The sequence below is a fragment of the Malaclemys terrapin genome, chromosome 4 (genome assembly GCF_027887155.1).
Source record: "Malaclemys terrapin pileata isolate rMalTer1 chromosome 4, rMalTer1.hap1, whole genome shotgun sequence".
Lineage (NCBI taxonomy): Eukaryota > Metazoa > Chordata > Testudines > Emydidae > Malaclemys > Malaclemys terrapin.
Genome location: NC_071508.1, coordinates 89,838,910 through 89,857,229, shown reverse-complemented (window position 1 = coordinate 89,857,229; position 18,320 = coordinate 89,838,910). Strand labels below are relative to the sequence as shown.

Sequence of the window (18,320 nt, the reverse complement as noted above, 5' to 3'; positions counted from 1 at the left end):
CCAGCATATCTTATTCCTATAAATGTATGGGATTAATCAATACCAGGATAAACATCTTTATACTTGTATAACTGCATCCACATTTGGGGCTGCACCAATTTAACCATATCACTATAAAAATCTCATCCCTAGTTAAATCAGTTCAAAAACTGTGTGTAGACCAGGCCTCAGGGGGGAATGTTTTGCAGGAGGGGAGGAAAAGAGTGTTCAATGTCATCACCTCTGCAGAGGAAAGCCTATTGCAAACAGTTGAGTCTTGTGCTCTAAAGGAGGTAAAACAGGAGCTGATTTTAACCTGTTTCAGCATAGTTCCACAGCCACCCCCCCCCCATGAAGAAACCCTTGTTTTCATCTCCAGCAACCTTTGTCCCTAGGCACCATCAGCTTAAGTTATACCTGTTGAAAATAATGTTATGAGAGAGGTGCAGAGGAAGACACATTCTAGCCCTAAGAAATTGAGGACTTTGAAGGGGAAGACCTTAAATTGGATCAGATACTGATACTTTGTAGCACTGAGTTCAAAAGCTCTGGAGGCATCATGACAGATAGGACCAAGGAATCTCCAGTAGATTGAAGCAGTTGTAACCAGTGTGGAAACTCCTCCAGGAACCCCCAGCAGGTGGCAGCAGCTGTGGAAGAGGGCCCACACCTGCCAGAGAACAGGAGGCTGGCATCAGCTGTGAGCCTGTCCAGCTCTAAGCAATTCCCACACTACCAGGAGTTCATTCAAAAGAGTGGCAAACCAGCAAGATAGACAGGAAAGAGGAAAAGGAAAATTATTACACAAGGTAGGGAACTGGGAGGCAAGAGAAAGAAAGAGATGGGGGGAAGTAGGCAAAGATCCTAGAATTCGGGTCAAGGTGCTGAATCCATGGAGGATCCAGGCTCCACTTCAGTCAACCTGCTCCCAAAGCACTGCAACTTTTTAACACCACCACTATACAACAGCCTGGGAAGGGAAATGAAGAATTCTTTATCTAAATGAATCTATAGGGGGAGGTGAGATAGGAGGAATATAATTACCTTAGTTTAAATCTGGCCATGACACTGGGGTTATAAAAACCCTGCTCTTGGAGAAAATATAATGGAATATTTGATGATAAGTGATTAGGACCTTAGATTTCAACCAAAAGATAATTCAACGTATATCCAATTTAAAGAGGACAATGAAGGTTAAAAAAGAAAGGGAAAAGAATATATCAAAAGTAAGAAAGTGGTATAGGCAAATGATAGGGTATCAAGTAGCTAGTGAGCTCCTTACGTTGATCAAAACAGGAACCTCTGTGACTAAGATATGGGTAGCCTCTGAAGACAGACTTTTCCAGTCTTCTTTTGCCAGAAAGATGGAAGCCCTTCTCAAGGGCTGTGAAGGTGGCAGGGGTGTTAAGTAAAATTGGGATGGATTTTTAGGGCTTTGACAGGAAGGTGGGGGACTCATTTAAAAAAATGTCTAGGGAAAGGACAGTATGGTGGTTGTGAGAAGACATGATAGACAACTAATATATTGCACTGTTCCAAACACTCAGTTTTAATAATTACCTTTAAATGCAAAGAAAAGGCAGTCAGACAGATAAAAGACTAGAGCATCTTAGATGATTTAGTTTCATTTTTAGTTTGTGAGAATTTGTTTATTCTTTCTGGGGTGACTTTTTTTTCAGCCGCTGGAAATGGTTTTTATGTCAGATCAAGTTACTAAAAAAAATTGTGGGGGAGAGGAGTTTATCATCTTTCATGAGGAATTCATTCAGCTTTTCACACTATAAAAATAAAATGTATTTTTAGATATTCCAAAAAGTTGGAGAAGTTTGGTCTTAGAAAAACATCAGTGTAAATAGTATTTTAACAAAACGGAGCAAGTTCATTCCTTGTATAACTGCACTGAAGTTATCTTTGTTGCTGGGCTTTAAACCCCTTCTGTTTCTGTTCTAGCCTCATTTAGACAGGGTGACCAGAACTGACCACAGTATTCCTGGTCTGGGCATACAAAATAATATTTTCACTACATTAAGTGAGCACTCCCCCATCAGTGAAAATCCTAAAACCACCCTTGTTGGTATACTGTGTTTTTTGTTTTAAGTGTTTCCAATCTCTCCCTAGAATTATATCTTTCTAAATTCCTCCTTCCTGGAGAAAATTCAAGCAGGAGCTGGGGTGCTCCTGGCAGATCTTCAATACAGCTTCAGAGTGTATAGAAAGTTCCCTGCACATGTTATATAAATATACAATGAAGGACAGACAGTAATCTCTCTTCCTTTCCTTCACAGGCTTCTACAGCATGCCTTCGTCACTCTAGATACATGCTATTAATCTGCTTATGAGCTTCCCCTGACCTACGTTTCTTTTTCCAATGCTGATCTGACCATGGCAGTCCTTAAAGTAAAATTCACAAAAACTAAGAGAGACAAATTGGCTCAGATCCTGTGGATCCTCAACTGGGTTTCTGTAGCGACTGGTGTCATTCTCTTCAGCCTGGGTCTCTTTCTGAAAATAGAGATCAAGAAGCGCAGTGAGGTGATGGCAAAAGGGGAGATTAACTCTGTTCCCAACATGCTCATCTCAGTAGGGGTCATAGCTTGCATTATCAACTTCCTTGGTGGCAAAATCTGCTATGACTGTTCAGACACCACCAAGTTCTCTCGATGGAGGCTAGTCATGCTTCCTTACATTGTGTGCACCTTCTGCTTCACCTTCTGCATCCTGGTCGGTGCTCTCATGTGCTACACCATGAGGAATGAGCTGGAGGAGTCTCTTTATCTGGGATTGAGAGATGCTATTAAGTTCTACAAGGACACAGACATCCCTGGACGGTGCTTCTTAAAGAAAACCATAGACCTATTACAAATTGGATTCCAGTGCTGTGGAAACAATGGCTTCAGAGACTGGTTTGAAATTCAGTGGATATCCGTTCGTTATCTGAATATGGCCTCCAAAGAGGTTTTGGAGTAAGTATTCATTGGTCATGATAGAAAGTTAGAGAAGGAATAAATCTCCCCTTCTTCCTCTCCCCCCCGAAAAAAACCCACCTCATTCAAAAAGAATTTGTATTGAGCAAAAGGTAGAGGCACATTAGAGAGTCAATATATGAGGATAAGCACTGAAGGGTGGGGAAAGCAGGGCAAAGCTGGTTGTTGCACCTGCATTTGAAGATCAAACTTCAGTAGTTAGGATTAGGACATTTTGGGGGTGAGGGAAAGAAGAGTTCTTCCAAAGATCACATTGATCAATTCTGGTGGTATGTCTATCTCAAGGAAAGAAAGTACTTCTGTGATCAGATCAGCACAGAGATGTCAACATAACACATGCAGAATCTGTGTCATGCATCTGATGGTATCAGCCAGGTAGATAATTACAATAATAGCACTTCGTTTAGGCCACATGGTCACCCTAAGACCAAGGATGAACATAAGCTTAGTGTGGTAGCACTTAAGGGCACTATCTTGCTCACATTATAAGTCCATCAAAACTCTCAGTGACTTAAAATGGAGCAGAAGCAAGCCTTAAGTCCGCTGGACTTCTCTCTTTAAATAAGAGCTGTAGAGTCAAATCTGGAATTATCATTCTATCTACAAAATGTGTTAACTATGTGGATGATAAAAAGTTGCCTTTAAAAAAAAAAAAACTTTTTGGTATATTACACAATGCATTGAAATGTTCACTCCCTCTGTAAGGTGGCAAGTCAGCTACCCTGAAATCCTAGCAGTCTGCTAGTCAGTTTTCTGGAAGTGAAGGAAAACCATTGATTGTGCTGCCACCACATTGTCTGGTCATCATTTATTGCATTTTTAAAAAATTGAAAGCTCTTCCTTCACATACATGACTCTACAGCTCTAAGTTCAAGGCTCAGTGTGCTTCCACTCTGGAGAGTTAATGAAATTGCAAACACCATATACATTACATAAAAAGATGAGGGGGAGACTGGAAATCTCAGGAGAAAAGTTGCATGTGTTGGTGCTGGTTTCCCATGAAAAGCATGAAGAGTTAAGTGGTTCACTTATCTAAGAAAGAATTACTGCATTCTTCTTTTAACATAAAAAGTAACAATCAGAATGTTAAAGAAGCAGCTGACAAAGACACCTTTCCTGCCCAGAGCAGTTTATCATGTAAATAAAATAAGGCTTAGGATAACTGCTTAGGAGAAGGAGAATGTGGGAAGTATTGACAAGAGAGGGCAGATTGATTGAAGAGGTGTTTTAAAGCATGGTTCTACTTTGAAAAGTGATATAATTGTTATACTCAGGAGATCTGCTCTCCATGGGAACGCCAAACAATATCGGCTGACCTTTCGAGACAAAAGTAAAATGAGTTGCTTTTTCACTCCTGTCAGTCCTGCAGAAACAACACTGTTCTGTGTCACATCTCATCAAGAACATATTTGCTTATACGGCACCATTAATGCAAATGATACACTGTGTAGACAAATAAAACAATGTCCCTGCTCTGAAGAACCTCCAATCTAAATTAAACCACACTAGGACAAGAAATGGTAACAAAGGCTGGAAGTTGTAGAAGGGGGGTAAAGGCGCTAACAAGATCATATGATTGCTTTGGTTAGTTACAAGCACATCCTTGGAGTATAAAAGTAAACGGGGTTACCTATCTGTTTTTGTTCACCATAAAAATGCCTGCTGCAACAACCCATGTAATTTGATTACACTGAAATAAGGTAGTAAGTTCTAATGAGCATCTCCCCACATTGCCCAGTCTTCTTACCCATAACATTTCTGCCATTGGTACAGCAGTAGCAAATTCCAACATTACTTGTCAGAATTTGCTATTTGCCATCACTGAGGGAAATATTATGGCAGATTTTTGAACCTTCTGTTGCAGATATTAGAAATGGAGTGAGCAACAAGGAAATGAAAAAATGATGGCTAGGAATAAAAGAATGCTCAGGGCCCCAGAAAATGAGTGAATTTTAACCATCACCATGTAGCTAACCATCACCATGTAGAGCCATTATTCTATCATTTTAGAGGTGGGGGGGACATTGGGAGTGAGGATCATGAGTAAAGGGGAACTACAGGCCAAGATAGGAACCTTTTCCATTTGATCTGTCCACCCTCTCCTTTCCCCTCCATTATGGTTTCTTTCCTGGCCTCAGTTCCGTGTCTCTTTGGTTCTCCTGCCAATTTGTTGCTCTATGACACTTACACTAGTTATACTCCATGCACTTTCAGGCACTTGACTGATGAGGTTCTTTTATCTCTGTTTCATTCTGGTCCCATTAGCAGGAGTAGAGTGACCCAGAGAATCAGAGGAGCAAAATTAAGGTAGAGACTTTACAAGATGGAGGAGTTCATACTTACCTCAGTCCTGTAGTTGATATAGCAGGCAACCTCCCTGAGATTTGGTGGTAGCTCACTGAGGGATAACATTTTGACAGGATGTTAAAAAGCAACTTCAGTATTTCTAATAGGACCACTAGCAAAATAAAGAGAGGGGACATTCATGTATAGTAAATGGTCATGGAATACATGTCATTCCAGCCACGTCAGATGGATACAATGTTCAACAGTCAATAAACAATCTCTCAAGGTTACTGTGGCCCACATTTGTTCCTGTATTAGGTGATGTTTTTTAGACATTCTAATGTTACAAAAATCACTAGAGAAGCAGAGATGCTAGCAAAACACAGCATTATAACACTCTGTCTTGCACTAGAATTGCACCAAGAAAACCAAATTATAGTTTTTGCTTTTTTAATATTCTTAGTGCAGGTGTCTAGAAAGATACCTTGTCCTGTTCTCCATATCACCATTGAATCCACTCCCTGCAAATGCAGGACACAGTCCCTCATCAGAGGTCATATTTAACATAGAACTGATGCTACACTTGAGGAAACACTTTAGCGGAAGAGAAATTTCTCCTTTCCACATTGAACAGCATCGCATATTGGGGAAATGTATTCTCATTCTCCCTACTCCACCTTTGAAAGGTCTGCAGCTATCCAGCGTTATGATGTAGCTTCTAAACAACAGCGACAGAAATTGCCAATGTATCTATTGCTGCTGCTACCAGCTCTATAATGCCTTTACTTTCCATCTTGTTGCAGCCGTCTGAAAAGTAATGTTGATGGGAAGTTCTTGGTGGATGGAGTGCCCTTCAGCTGCTGCAATCCAAATTCACCACGGCCTTGTATCCAATACCATCTTACAAATAACACTGCTCACTATAATTATGATTTTCTGATGGAGGAGCTCAATATCTGGATGAAGGGGTGCAGGCAGGCCCTGTTGGATTACTACACTGATATCATGAGGTCAATTGGGCTCACAGTGCTCATCATCTGGTTGTTTGAGGTAAGGCTTGAGAAGGTGGGTTCTGAGAGATTCCTATATCAGAACTTGGAGATGAATACTTTCAGGCTGCCTGATCTCTGGAAATAGGAATGGGAATGACTAGAGTGTAATTCGTGAGAGGCACATCTGCAATCATCCAGTGATTTGGTCAGCTAATGTCTCCAATACAATTCCAGAAACACTTTCTTGAGTACAGGCAGCTTTCTCCAAGTCCATAAGAGGAGAAGCAAATCTCACTGAAAATTATAACGACAAGAAATCATGTATATAGCATTGTAAATGTATAAACAGATTAAGACACATTCCTTGCCCTGAAGAGTTTACAATCTGAGACAAACAGGATAAGACACTGGATAGCAGATTAGGTGAGGTAGGTGTAAGGATTATAGATGGGAAAAGAGAAAAAATGGCTTGAAAAAGTGAATTTTAAGAAGGAATCTGAGGAAAGAGAGGGAGACTAAAATAAACTGTTAATTTTATCTATGAATAAAGGTTTGGATTAATATCAATATCTCAGAGTGCCCTGCTGGGGGTTATCGAACAGCTAGAAAATATCATTATGGAACACATATTCAGCTGCAGCCTCCAGCTCTGCAACCAAAATAACCATGTAGACAGAGTTTTTGCATCTGCAAAAATGCATTCATGCTATTGTGGGCTGCAGAGAAAACTGCCTGGAAGCTTTGACCCACATTCAAAGGAGCCCAATGGCAGAGATTAAAACCAGTTTCCATCCCTCTTTAATACTAGTTTGATTTTTTCTGATTGTTACTTTATTGTACAAGCATTAAACATTTTGTTTTAAACATTACATAGTAACAATTTTCAGATAGGACAGTTTCTTGCATCTTCACTGAAATGCATTCATGCAATATGCATTTATGTTCTGGGGAAGGATCTGCCCTGAGAATTTCACTGTGCATTTTAAAGGTGCCAGAAATTATCAGTACTGTTCTTCCTGCCAAACCAGCGCTCATTTGCCTTTTAAACAGCCACCACCTCAGTTCCAATATACCTTTGGATACTTTTGAAAAATTCAGTCTCAGGAATCCACCAGGAAAACTACCCTCCAGGTTATCATTGATCTATGGGAGTGGGAAGCTTTTTCCCTAAGATTAGACTTTACCCTACACTGTAGGCTATCCCCTTTCAATTCCTGCAATGAGATGTAGGTACATGACTGAATACTGAATGATGAAAGCTCATTAATAAAACTGGGGCTCCATAGAAGCGAATTGCAAAATTCCCATTTACTGAGAGGGATCACAGGCCTCAAACCCAGGCCCATGGGTCTCCAGGTAGGGCCCAGTCCACAACTGCCTCCCAGCTGCTCATATGAGTAACTAGGAAAGATCCAGTGAAGCATTAGTTGATAGTGGGCCCTGCCCCCAAAACTCCTGAGAGGGGGAACATCCATCCCCCTAATTGGCTGAGGGACTCTATATAAACCAGGAAGTAACAACAGGAAGTTGTCAGCAGTGGTTCTCAACCTGCAATCCACTTGCGGCCTAATCATAGGATTACCACCTTTTTAATTGCTGAAAACCAGACATACGAGGCCCTGGCCCTGCCCCTGCCCCGCCTCTTCCCCCCAAGGCCCACAATGGTAAATAGGTTGAGAACCACTTAACTAGAGGAATCCCTGGCTGGCTGCTACTATGGACCCCTCCTGCTTACCTGACTCCTGAGCCCTGCATTCCTGCCTGATCCCAGTTCCTGTTTCCCCACCTGCTCCTGGTTCCAGTCTTCCTGTCCCAGACGCCTGTTCACTCCCAGTTCTTGCTGTCTTGCCTTACTCCAGGTCCCTGCTCCCCTGCCTTCCACTAGGCATGACTCAGCCCCAACCACTAGGTCTAACTGCCCACACCCCACTCACTGCATTTACTTAATTTTGTCCAGGATTTCACCCCTCATGCCTAATGGTGCCAGTAAGTAATGGTAGCTCTTCTGTCTGAAGTACTCAACAGAAATTCTATACTATCCTTTGCTGTACTGAGAATTCTAACTGAAGTACAGAGGTCTAATAAAACTGTCTGTGGTATAATTTTCTCTAACACTTTCAGGAGACTTGTTAGATCTATTACTGGATCTCAACAGTTCTACCCAATACTAATAATCACACTAATGTCTAATGGACACAGCCAGTTGTCACTAGTGGAATTCAGGCTATAATATGCACTCCATAGTTAACTATTATCCTTTTCTTACAGATCTCTGTACTTATTGGGGTCCGTTACCTGCAAACGGCAATGAAGAATGTTCTCCTATTGGGTGATCCAGAGTGTGAGTCAGACGGCTGGTTACTGGAGAACAGCTTTGTAGAAACTGCCAAATACAACTTTAGCATCATTAAGAACCTTGGCAAAGCCAATCAGATCTCTACTGTCTCAGAGATGAATGATCCCAATATGGATGTTCAAACTGCAAACTATGGTCCAGACAATGTTCCATCAAAATCCATCCCCACAGCTAGCTAGACATGACAGATGCTTTATTAAAGACCTAAATATGGTGAGATACCTTAACTGCAATCCTGAAGTCACCAGATTTTTCACTGGTGGGGACAAAATGGGAACACTAACTGGGTAATTGGACAAGTTACAGCATGGTAGCAAGTCCAAAAGCTGAGACTCCTTGGGCCGGATATAGCTTCTGTAGGCCAGAGTTCCTGTCCCCCTGGCTTCTTTACTCACTCTTGTGAAAGCCCCGCTTTTTAATACTGCATAAAATGATATGGCATGGATTAAGTTTTCTCCAATCTCTCACTGCATACCCTGCCCCACATATTCCTCGCATGGTCTGAAAAACATGAAAATCAGAGCGAAGACTTTATAGCAGAGGAGAGTCAGAATGGACACCTACAAAGGAGCTACTATTTCAGTCTTTTTACATTTGAATTATAACATTCTTAAAGAAATGACAAACTATCGTCAAGTGAAAGTGCTGCTACAATAAAATCCAAGTGAACCTACTAAATTTTAGCGCCATGGACAAATTCCCAGAGTATTACTGAGCTTCAAAGGGAATTTATTAGCTAACTACAATCAAGTTGAAATGGTAGAGTGAAGTTAATTTTATATAATTTTTAAAGAAAAACCCTGAAATCTGTCTTCAACTATGACTGCTCTTACTCACACTTTAGAGGATTTCAACTGTCCTTAGTCTTTCAAAATCAATGGAAGATGTTAAAGAAATCCCATTCAATGAAATTTTATACAGGAAATAAATTGGAGGCTTAATGCTAAGGATATTAAATGTTGAAATTAGAGTTGTACCAACAATAAAACACATTAACAGAAAGCAAACAGCACTTCTCATAAACAGATGTATTGTAGAATAAGATATAATCCCTTCTTCTTGCCCTCACCCCCACAAAAATCTCCTACTCTGTCCAAATCACTGCTACAGATTTGGGAGGTGAAATACTGGCGATTATTTGGGCCTAGTGAAGACAGAATGGCACTCTCTTTCCCATTCTGTCACTTTCCTAGATGACCAGCCTGGTCCTTGGAATGTTGGTGTGAGATTCATCAATAGCATGACAATATATTGTACACATCATATACTAAACTGATTAATATGTAGCTAAAGATACAGAACAGGCCAAATAAAACATTCTTACTTCATACTTTGTTGTTAACTTATTTGTTGGAATGTGTCTTTGGGCACCTAATACATTTCATTTAAATAACCAAATACAATAAAGAAACAATTTTCTGTATCTCCCTGCTGCTAAAACAGAGACATGCATCCCATTGTTATATTGTACAGTAGTTACAGTGAAACTATTCCCTTGATTATCCAAACTTATTCAATGTCTCCTATAACATTAGAACAGGGGTAGGCAACCTATGTCACGTGTGCCAAAGGCGGCACACGAGCTGATTTTCAGTGGCACTCACACTGCCCGGGTCCTAGCCACCGGTCCGGGGGGCTCTGCATTTTAATTTAGTTTTAAATGAAGCTTCTTAAACATTTTAAAAACCTTATTTACTTTACATACAACAATAGTTTAGTTATATATTATAGACTTATAGAAAGAGACCTTCTAAAAACATTAAAATGTATTACTGGCACGCGAAACCTTAAAATTAGAGTAAATAAATGAAGACTTGGCACACCACTTCTGAAAGGTTGCCGAACCCTGCATTAGAGTAATCAAGGATGTACTGTAGATAAGATGGATCTTGTGGTAATTTAGGCTCTGAGACAGCAAGATACTTAGGGACATGTCTATGGATTTCAAATTGGACTACTCAAATGCTTAAAAAGGTAGATATGGGTTTACGTACTTTGCTGAATTGGGGCCTTAGTTAGAACCATCCTCCATCAGTGAGAAACTATACACAGCTAACATTAATCCTTGACTCCAAAGGTCTGAGAGTCCCTGGAATAACTATTCATAGCAATTAACATCAGTGCATCCTATCTGAAAACATGATATTCAAGTTACAATGTCCATAGTTTGTGTTAAACTATTTTACTTTTATAGTCATCACTTATTTAATGAAAAACATTAAAATAAGCATTTGCAGTTAAAAACAAAATCTCTGGAGAAAAGGTGGCATTCAAATTCTCTGCCAGTTTTTCATTTACTGTAACAATTGCTTACTTGGAATCTGCATTTGAGCAATTCAAGAAATCAGTTCAGTTGGAGTGAAAATATAATTCAGCTTTGGTAGGCCACCACATAATGTTTCCCAGAACTGGCAAACATTGTAGTTGGTTGTCTGTGTGCCAATCCTCAGTGCAAGTGCTGAAAATTCCTTTCCTGATTATATTGCATTGCTTATAGAGAAATGTAGAAGCATAAAACCAGACCATTTGCATCTAGACAGAATGCTGTAGCTCAATGAACTTAACTGAACACAAACTTTATTATAATACAAACTCTGGGATGTTTGTTTAAATTGATTTGATTAAAATTTGTTTTAAACAGATTATACTCAAGCTAGTTTTTGATTCCTGGAATTTTTCAAAGTAAAACCCAACAAGCTAAAAGCACATGGAAAATATTATTTTTCTTTAGGTGGGTACTGAAACAATTTTAAACACTTTATAAAGGCATCATTGTACATTGACCATTAAAATGTGTTGTGAAATTTAAATGGTTTCCTGTGAAATTTGCCATGTGGTTCAATGAAAAAAATGGTACTTTTCCCTCATTAAAACAGCTGCTTTTCTGGGCAATGGCTTACTAAACTGCTACTAACTTAGGACAAATGGTGCATACCCTTGAGGACAGAGAAATAAAATAAGATTCAGTTTGGGAAAAAATCCTTAAAAATATATATATATAAAATCTGGGGGAAATAATCTAGAACACAGGGCAGGGATGGTCTCTTTTCTCTTTTTATACAGCACTGAGCACAATGGGGACCTAGACCTTTGGATGCTATCATAATATAAATATTTACCATTAATAATTAATGGAAAGGATGAACATAGACAACAGTAATGCTAAAAGAAATTTAGGATTGATACAGTAGTGGATAGCAAATTAGAAAGGAATTTGCAATGGAATATGGTGACAAAAATTAAATGTGTTTTAGAGTTGAATATGTAGGTGCAACACCTGGAGTCAAGGGCATCAGAATGGGGGGTGGGGGAAAGGGGAACATGGCCCTATCACTTTTTACCTATCATAAGGACAAGCAACGGAGGTGAGGAAAGGGTGGAGAGGAGCGAGCGGTGGGCGGAATCTTGAGGGAAGAGGCAAGCCAGGGTCAGGGTATCAGGCAGGGGGTGAGGCCATGGTTCAGCCACTTGTGGCCCCCCCCCCCGCTTTTAGAGAGCTTCCACCACTCCTGCAGTTAATCCCCTCCTCTTAAAAAAATCTGGTATAACCACACTTGGAAGACTGGAATTAAGCATCTCATTAACTTCTGTACCTGGAAAGATAATGGAGCAAATAATTAAACAATCAATTTGCAAATATCTAGAAGAAAGTAAGGTGAGAAGTAACAGTCAGCATAGATTTGTCAAGAACAAATTGTCTCAAACCATCCTGATCACTTTCTTTGACAGGATAACAAGCCTTGTGGATAGGGGGAAGTGGTAGACCTGGTATATCTTGACTTTAGTAAAGCTTTTGATATTGTCTCGCATGACCTTCTCATAAACAAACTAGGGAAATGCAATCTAGATGGAACTACTATAAGGTGGATGCAAAACTGGTTGGAAAACCATTCCCAGAGAGTAGTCATCAATGGTTCAGTGTCATGCTGGAAGGGCATAATGAGCGAGATCCCGCAGGGATCAGTTCTGGATTCTGTTCAATGTCTTCATCAATGATTTAGTGAATGGCATAGAGCAGGGGTGGGCAAACTTTTGGGCCCGAGGGCCACACTGGGATTGCAAAACTGTATGGAGGGCCGGGTAGGAAAGGCTGTGCCTCTCCAAACAGCCTGGCCCCCCCCCTATCCGACCGCTCCCACTTTCCGCCCCGACTGCCCCCCTCAGAACCTCCGACCAATCCAACCCCCCCTGCTCCTTGTCCCTAACCACTCCCTCCCGGGACACCCCGTCCCTAACCGCCCCCAAGACTCCACCCCCTATCTAACCCCCCTGCTCCCAGACCCCTGACTGCTCTGACTCCTATCCACACCCCCACCCTTTGACAGGTTCCCCGGGACCTCACGCCTATCGAACCCTCCCTGTTCCCCATCCCCTGACTCCTATCCACACCTCCGCCCCATGACAGGCCCCCCAAGACTCCCACACTTATCCAACCCCCTCCCCCATCCCCTGACCTCCCCCCAGAACCTCCGCCCCATCCAACCACCCCCTGCTCCCTGTCCCCTGACTTGCCCCCCGAGACCTCCCATCCCTTATCCAACCCTGTGGCCCCGGCCCCCTTACTGTGCTGCTCAGAGCAGCATGTCTGGACGTCGTGCCGCCTGGCCAGAGCCAAACATGCTGTCGCGCTGCTCAGCAGGAGTACGCATCCCTGCCACCCAGAGCGCTGCCCACATGGCAGCATGACTGCAGGGGTAGTGGAGACAACAGGGGAGGGGCTGGGGGGCTAGCCTCCCCGGCCGGGAGCTCAAGGGCCGTGAAGGATGGTCCCGTGGGCTGGATGTGGCGCGGGCAGTAGTTTGCCCACCTCTGGCATAGAGAGTACACTTATAAAGTTTGCAGACAATACCAAGTTGGGAGGTGTTGCAAGTGCTTTGGAGGATAGGATTAAAATTCAAAATCATCTGGACAAACTGGAGAAATGAGCTGAAGTAAATAGGATGAAATTCAGTAAGGACAAATGCAAAGTGCTCCATTTAGGAAGGAACAATCAGTCGCACACATACAAAATGGGAAATGACTGCCTAGGAAGGAGTACTGTGGAAAGGGATCTGGGGGTCATAGTGGACCACAAACTAAATATGAGTCAACAGTGTAACACTGTTGCAAAAAAAGAAAACATCAATTTAGGATGTATTAGCAGGAGTATTGTAAGCAAGACAAGAAGTAATTCTTCCGCTCTACTCTGCGCTGATGAGGCCTCAACTGTAGTATTGTGTCCAATTCTGGGCGACACATTTCAGAAGAGATGTGGACAAATTTGAGAAAATCCAGAGAAGAGCAACAAAAATGATTAAAGGTCTAGAAAAAATGACCTACGAGGGAAGATTGGGAAAAAAAAAAAAAAAAAAAAAAAGGGTTTGTTTAGTCTGAAAAAGAGAAGATTGAGAGGGGACATGATAACAGTTTTCAAGTACATAAAAGGTTGTTACAAGGAGGAAGGAGAATAATTTTTCTTCGTAACCTCTGAGGATAGGACAAGAAGCAATGGGTTTAAATTGCAGTAAGGGAGGTTTAGGCTGGACATTAGGAAAAACTTCCTGTCAGGATGGTAAAGTACTGGAATAAATTGCCTAAAGAGGTTGTGGAATCTCCATCAGTGGAGATTTTTAATACCACGCTAGACAAATACCTGTCAGGAATGGTCTAATACTTGGTCCTGCCATGAGTGCAGGGGACTGGACTAGATGACCTCTCAAGGTCCCTTCCAGTCCTATGATTCTATGATTAACAGAGAGATATAGGTAAAGGAAATTATTTTAAAAGGCTGTAGGTTTGACTTATGAGGAAAGATTAGAAAGTAAATAAGTAATGACTGTGCAAGAATCTGCAAATATTCAAAGGGTGCAATGCTTAAACACCAACAAGGTTGAGGACTTTTTAGCATGATAAATATGGGTATAAAACAAGGAATTTTAGAAAAGGAAAATTTAAGCTATATAAAAAGCTTCTTAACATTAAGATATATTCGAATGTAGAATAGTTCCTCAAAGGAAAAGGAGGAAGCACAAGCCCTTGTGCTATTTAAAAAAAAAAAATCTGTCAAATATGGCCTCCATCACCATATCATCTGAGTGGCTCAAACTTCACACAACAACTTCTCTTGACATTTCTATAATGTAGGTCAATATTATTATACCTGGAAAAGAACTGGAGGATAAAGTGCAGGAAAAATTTTTGTACTGGCCTAGAGGAGGTGACTTAATACACCTCTACCCCGATATAACGCTGTCCTCGGGAGCCAAAAAAATCTTACCGCATTATAGGTGAAACCGTGTGATATTGAACTGGCTTTGATCTGCTGGAGCGTGCAGCCCTGCCCCCCTGGAGCACTACTTTACCGCGTTATATCCAAATTCATGTTATATCGGGTCGCATTATATCGGGGTAGAGATGTTATTTTTTTTTTCACATCTCTGATTTCTTTGATTCCATGACAACTGTTTCCCCTCACAAAACCTTTTTAAAGAAAGGAGCTTTTGGGGCTATGTTCACTATGAAGAAAGGCTGAGCCTTCCACTGTCTTTGTAGTGAACACAATGGGCAACATTTTCAGACTTAAGGCCCTAAAGTGAGGCTCCTAAATAAATTCAGCCACATTTTCAGAAGCACTGAACACCCTCAGCTCCCACTGATGCTAGCTTTAAGGGCCCAGTTTTTGAAAAATCTTGTCCTAAGGATCAGTTTTCAAATGTGTTCTCTAACTTTGAGTTCCCAACTTCAGACTCTGAGGCTGGGATTTTCCAAGGAGCCTCAGTGAGCCAAAGGCTCCAAATCCCATTGAAAGGGAGTTAGATACCCAATCTCCTTAGGATACTTTATAAATCCCAGGTCTAGTGCCTGATTTTTAGAAGTACTAGAGCACTCATTTCTCTACCTGAAGTAAATGGGATCTGCTAGTGTTCATCCCCTATGAGGCCTCTACATGTCTAAAACTAGGCTCCCAAAATGTTTGCTGAGCTTGTTCCAGATCCAAGTTATGAGTCTTAGCTCCACTAGCCAGACTGAATCTTGACATTTCTACTTTGACTCTGCATTCTACTTCTATTAAATTGAGTTACCCCCCAAACCAAACAATGAGACATGAATATGCCTCTTGAATTCATGGGGTTTGTTTTTTTTAGTATGGCATGATTTGGTGTCCTCTTTGGCCTGAATGCGTCCTCTTTTTAAAGTATGTTTGCACTCAGGGCAAAGTAGCATGCAGATAGTTGTGAAGGTCCCTAGAAATTCACAGGACTTCAAGTGCAATTTTCCCCACCAAGATGATCCTTGCAATTGATTTTAATAAATTTTGCCAAAGCTACACAATATCCATCTCTGAATGCATGCTTGGCTGCAGAATTCCTGGCACTTCAGCTGTAATTTACCCTTTAATTTAAATTGGGTATTTGTGTTCACATGCATATACACAATATGTATAGGAAAAGAAATATGTTCTGCCTGGCATGTCAAAACACATTCAGATATGGGGGTAAACACAACCAGATGCTCTTTGTTGTATTTCCTTCTCCACTATAGCGGGGATAATTGTCCAGTAGTTTAAAAGTGACATAGCCGGTACCACACTAATAGAGCTGGTAAATTCTTCATCATATAGGGTGATATGAAATTATTTCCAGTGCAACCAAAAGAAAATTACTTGTGGCCCTTTAGGGAACATAGCATTCTATATTAATAGTCTTAACACGCTACACGTTACAATAGAGGTACTAGAGTGTTTTAGTTGGGCCATTACTATAGAACACATTTTATTAATACATTGGAGAGAGGAGACTACTTAAATGTTATTTAAAAGCCGTTTAAAATCCATGTCCTTGACCTTACCTATCTATGCCATCCCTCCTGCTGCAGACTGGATACGTAATTCCATTCTTGTGTGAACGCTGAAGGCTAATCTTTTGTGCTGCCACAGACTGTAGAAAAATCAGGGCCCTAATTAAAGCACAGACATGCTGAGAAACGGAGAATGAGAACTTCTGGCATTTTGCAGCTTTTAAATAAATATATTATGTGATGATTCATTTCTAAATATTAAATACTTAAGATGCAAGACAATTCCATAAAATGTGTAAGTCACTAACTATTCAGTAAAAAACAAAAAAATGACCCTTTTCTTCTCATATGTAATTAAAGATCAATTTGTATTTTATGATATATGAAGCGATTTTTGGGGTCATAGGAAGGACCTCAGTATAATCAAAATGAAGATACGTCTTCCTCTTTAATATTAATCCCCAGAACAGAAAGAGGATGATAGTTGAGGATACTGGGGAAAGGCTAGTTTGTTTTTAATGCTTTTAAAATTTCATTTTAAAGAGCCATGACAGTATTGGCTACACACTAAGGCTATGTCTACACTTGGAGCTGGGGGTGATTACCAGCTCAAGTAGACCTACTTGGGCAAGCTCTCATGGAGCTAGCGTGCTACAAATAGTAGTGTAGCTGCAGTAGCGCCAAGTGGCAGCACAGGATAGCCACGATGAGTAAACCTCCCCAACCCTGGACCCTGTGGATATGTATTTGGGGTGGCTAGCCCAGGCTACTGCTAGCCACTGCCTGTGCTATTGCGGCTACACTACTATTTTTATCACATCCATAGCTCCAGGTGTAGATGTAGCCTAAATCGTTAGGCAGAGTTTGTACTGATCCCTCCCTCAATGCAACAGAAAATTGGCAGACCCTTGCTGAAACACAGAACTGACTGATCCCTTGATAGCCTGAGTTCTTATTTCTAGGCTCAGGGCCCATTCCTAAACAAAACTGGGCTAGGGATGTATTTTAAATCTCCTCTTCATTTTATTGATGTATTGACTCTAAAGTCCATTTTAAATCATCTTCTCAACCAAAAGGGCCAACTCCCCCCCCCCCCTCCCCTTTACTTTTTGCTGCTGACAACATGCTATATTGCGCTGGCAGTCCTGTTCTTGTTACAGTAAGCAACTAAACTAATCTCAGTTCTGGAGGTTTGGGTTCATATTTATCTGGGTTGAAACCAATAATTTTGCTTTTAATCTCAGTCTCTACTATTCATCTATCCTCTCCACAATTGTATCACACTACGATATAGGACTAGACTACTGGCAAGTATGCATATCAGGATTGAGGTGCATTATTAGAGCTGTGTGTGGAAGCTCACAAAAACCTCTATCTACTATTATTAATCCCTCACTTTTATGAGCACTACTATTAACAAATGTCATTTAAAAAATGTGGGGGGTTTTTGGACAGATTTTTTTTGACACTTTAATTCATGACTCCACCAGCAAAAACGATGATTTCTTCTATGGACAAAATACTGTTATGGAACTGACAGTTTTAAAATTCCCCCTAGTGTTCTGTCTGGCTATTTTCTTAAGATAATATATTTTCTGGGAAAATAATTCAAGTGACAAACATTTTGAGAAAAATAATTTTAAAAGTAACTAACCAAGTTCAATTGGTAGAGAGAATACAAAATGTTTATTTCATAAGTATACAAAATCCTTATCTAGGAGCACTGTACATGATTGATTCAAATTCTTCCACGCAAATGGAAAAAAACCCCCTAACATTATGATTAGTTGAGATTTCATTAAAAACTTACGTAAAGTCCTGTTCTAGCCTGAAAATAATGATTGTAAAATAGATTAGATTTTAAAGCCAGAGGGGACTACTATAATCATCTGGTTTGGTCCCCTACATAAAACAGGCCAAACAATGTCACCCAGTAATTCCTGCAAT

General features: G+C 40.7%; 1 protein-coding gene across 1 annotated transcript; it reads left to right on the top strand.

Annotated features, from left to right (window-relative positions):
* The first annotated feature begins 2,361 nt into the window (after positions 1-2,361).
* Positions 2,362-8,776, top strand: LOC128837427 (photoreceptor outer segment membrane glycoprotein 2). Its single transcript, XM_054028615.1, has 3 exons — positions 2,362-2,942; positions 6,053-6,299; positions 8,510-8,776. Exons 1-3 carry the CDS (start codon positions 2,362-2,364, stop codon positions 8,774-8,776), a joined length of 1,095 nt encoding a protein of 364 aa, XP_053884590.1.
* The last annotated feature ends 9,544 nt before the right edge of the window (positions 8,777-18,320 follow it).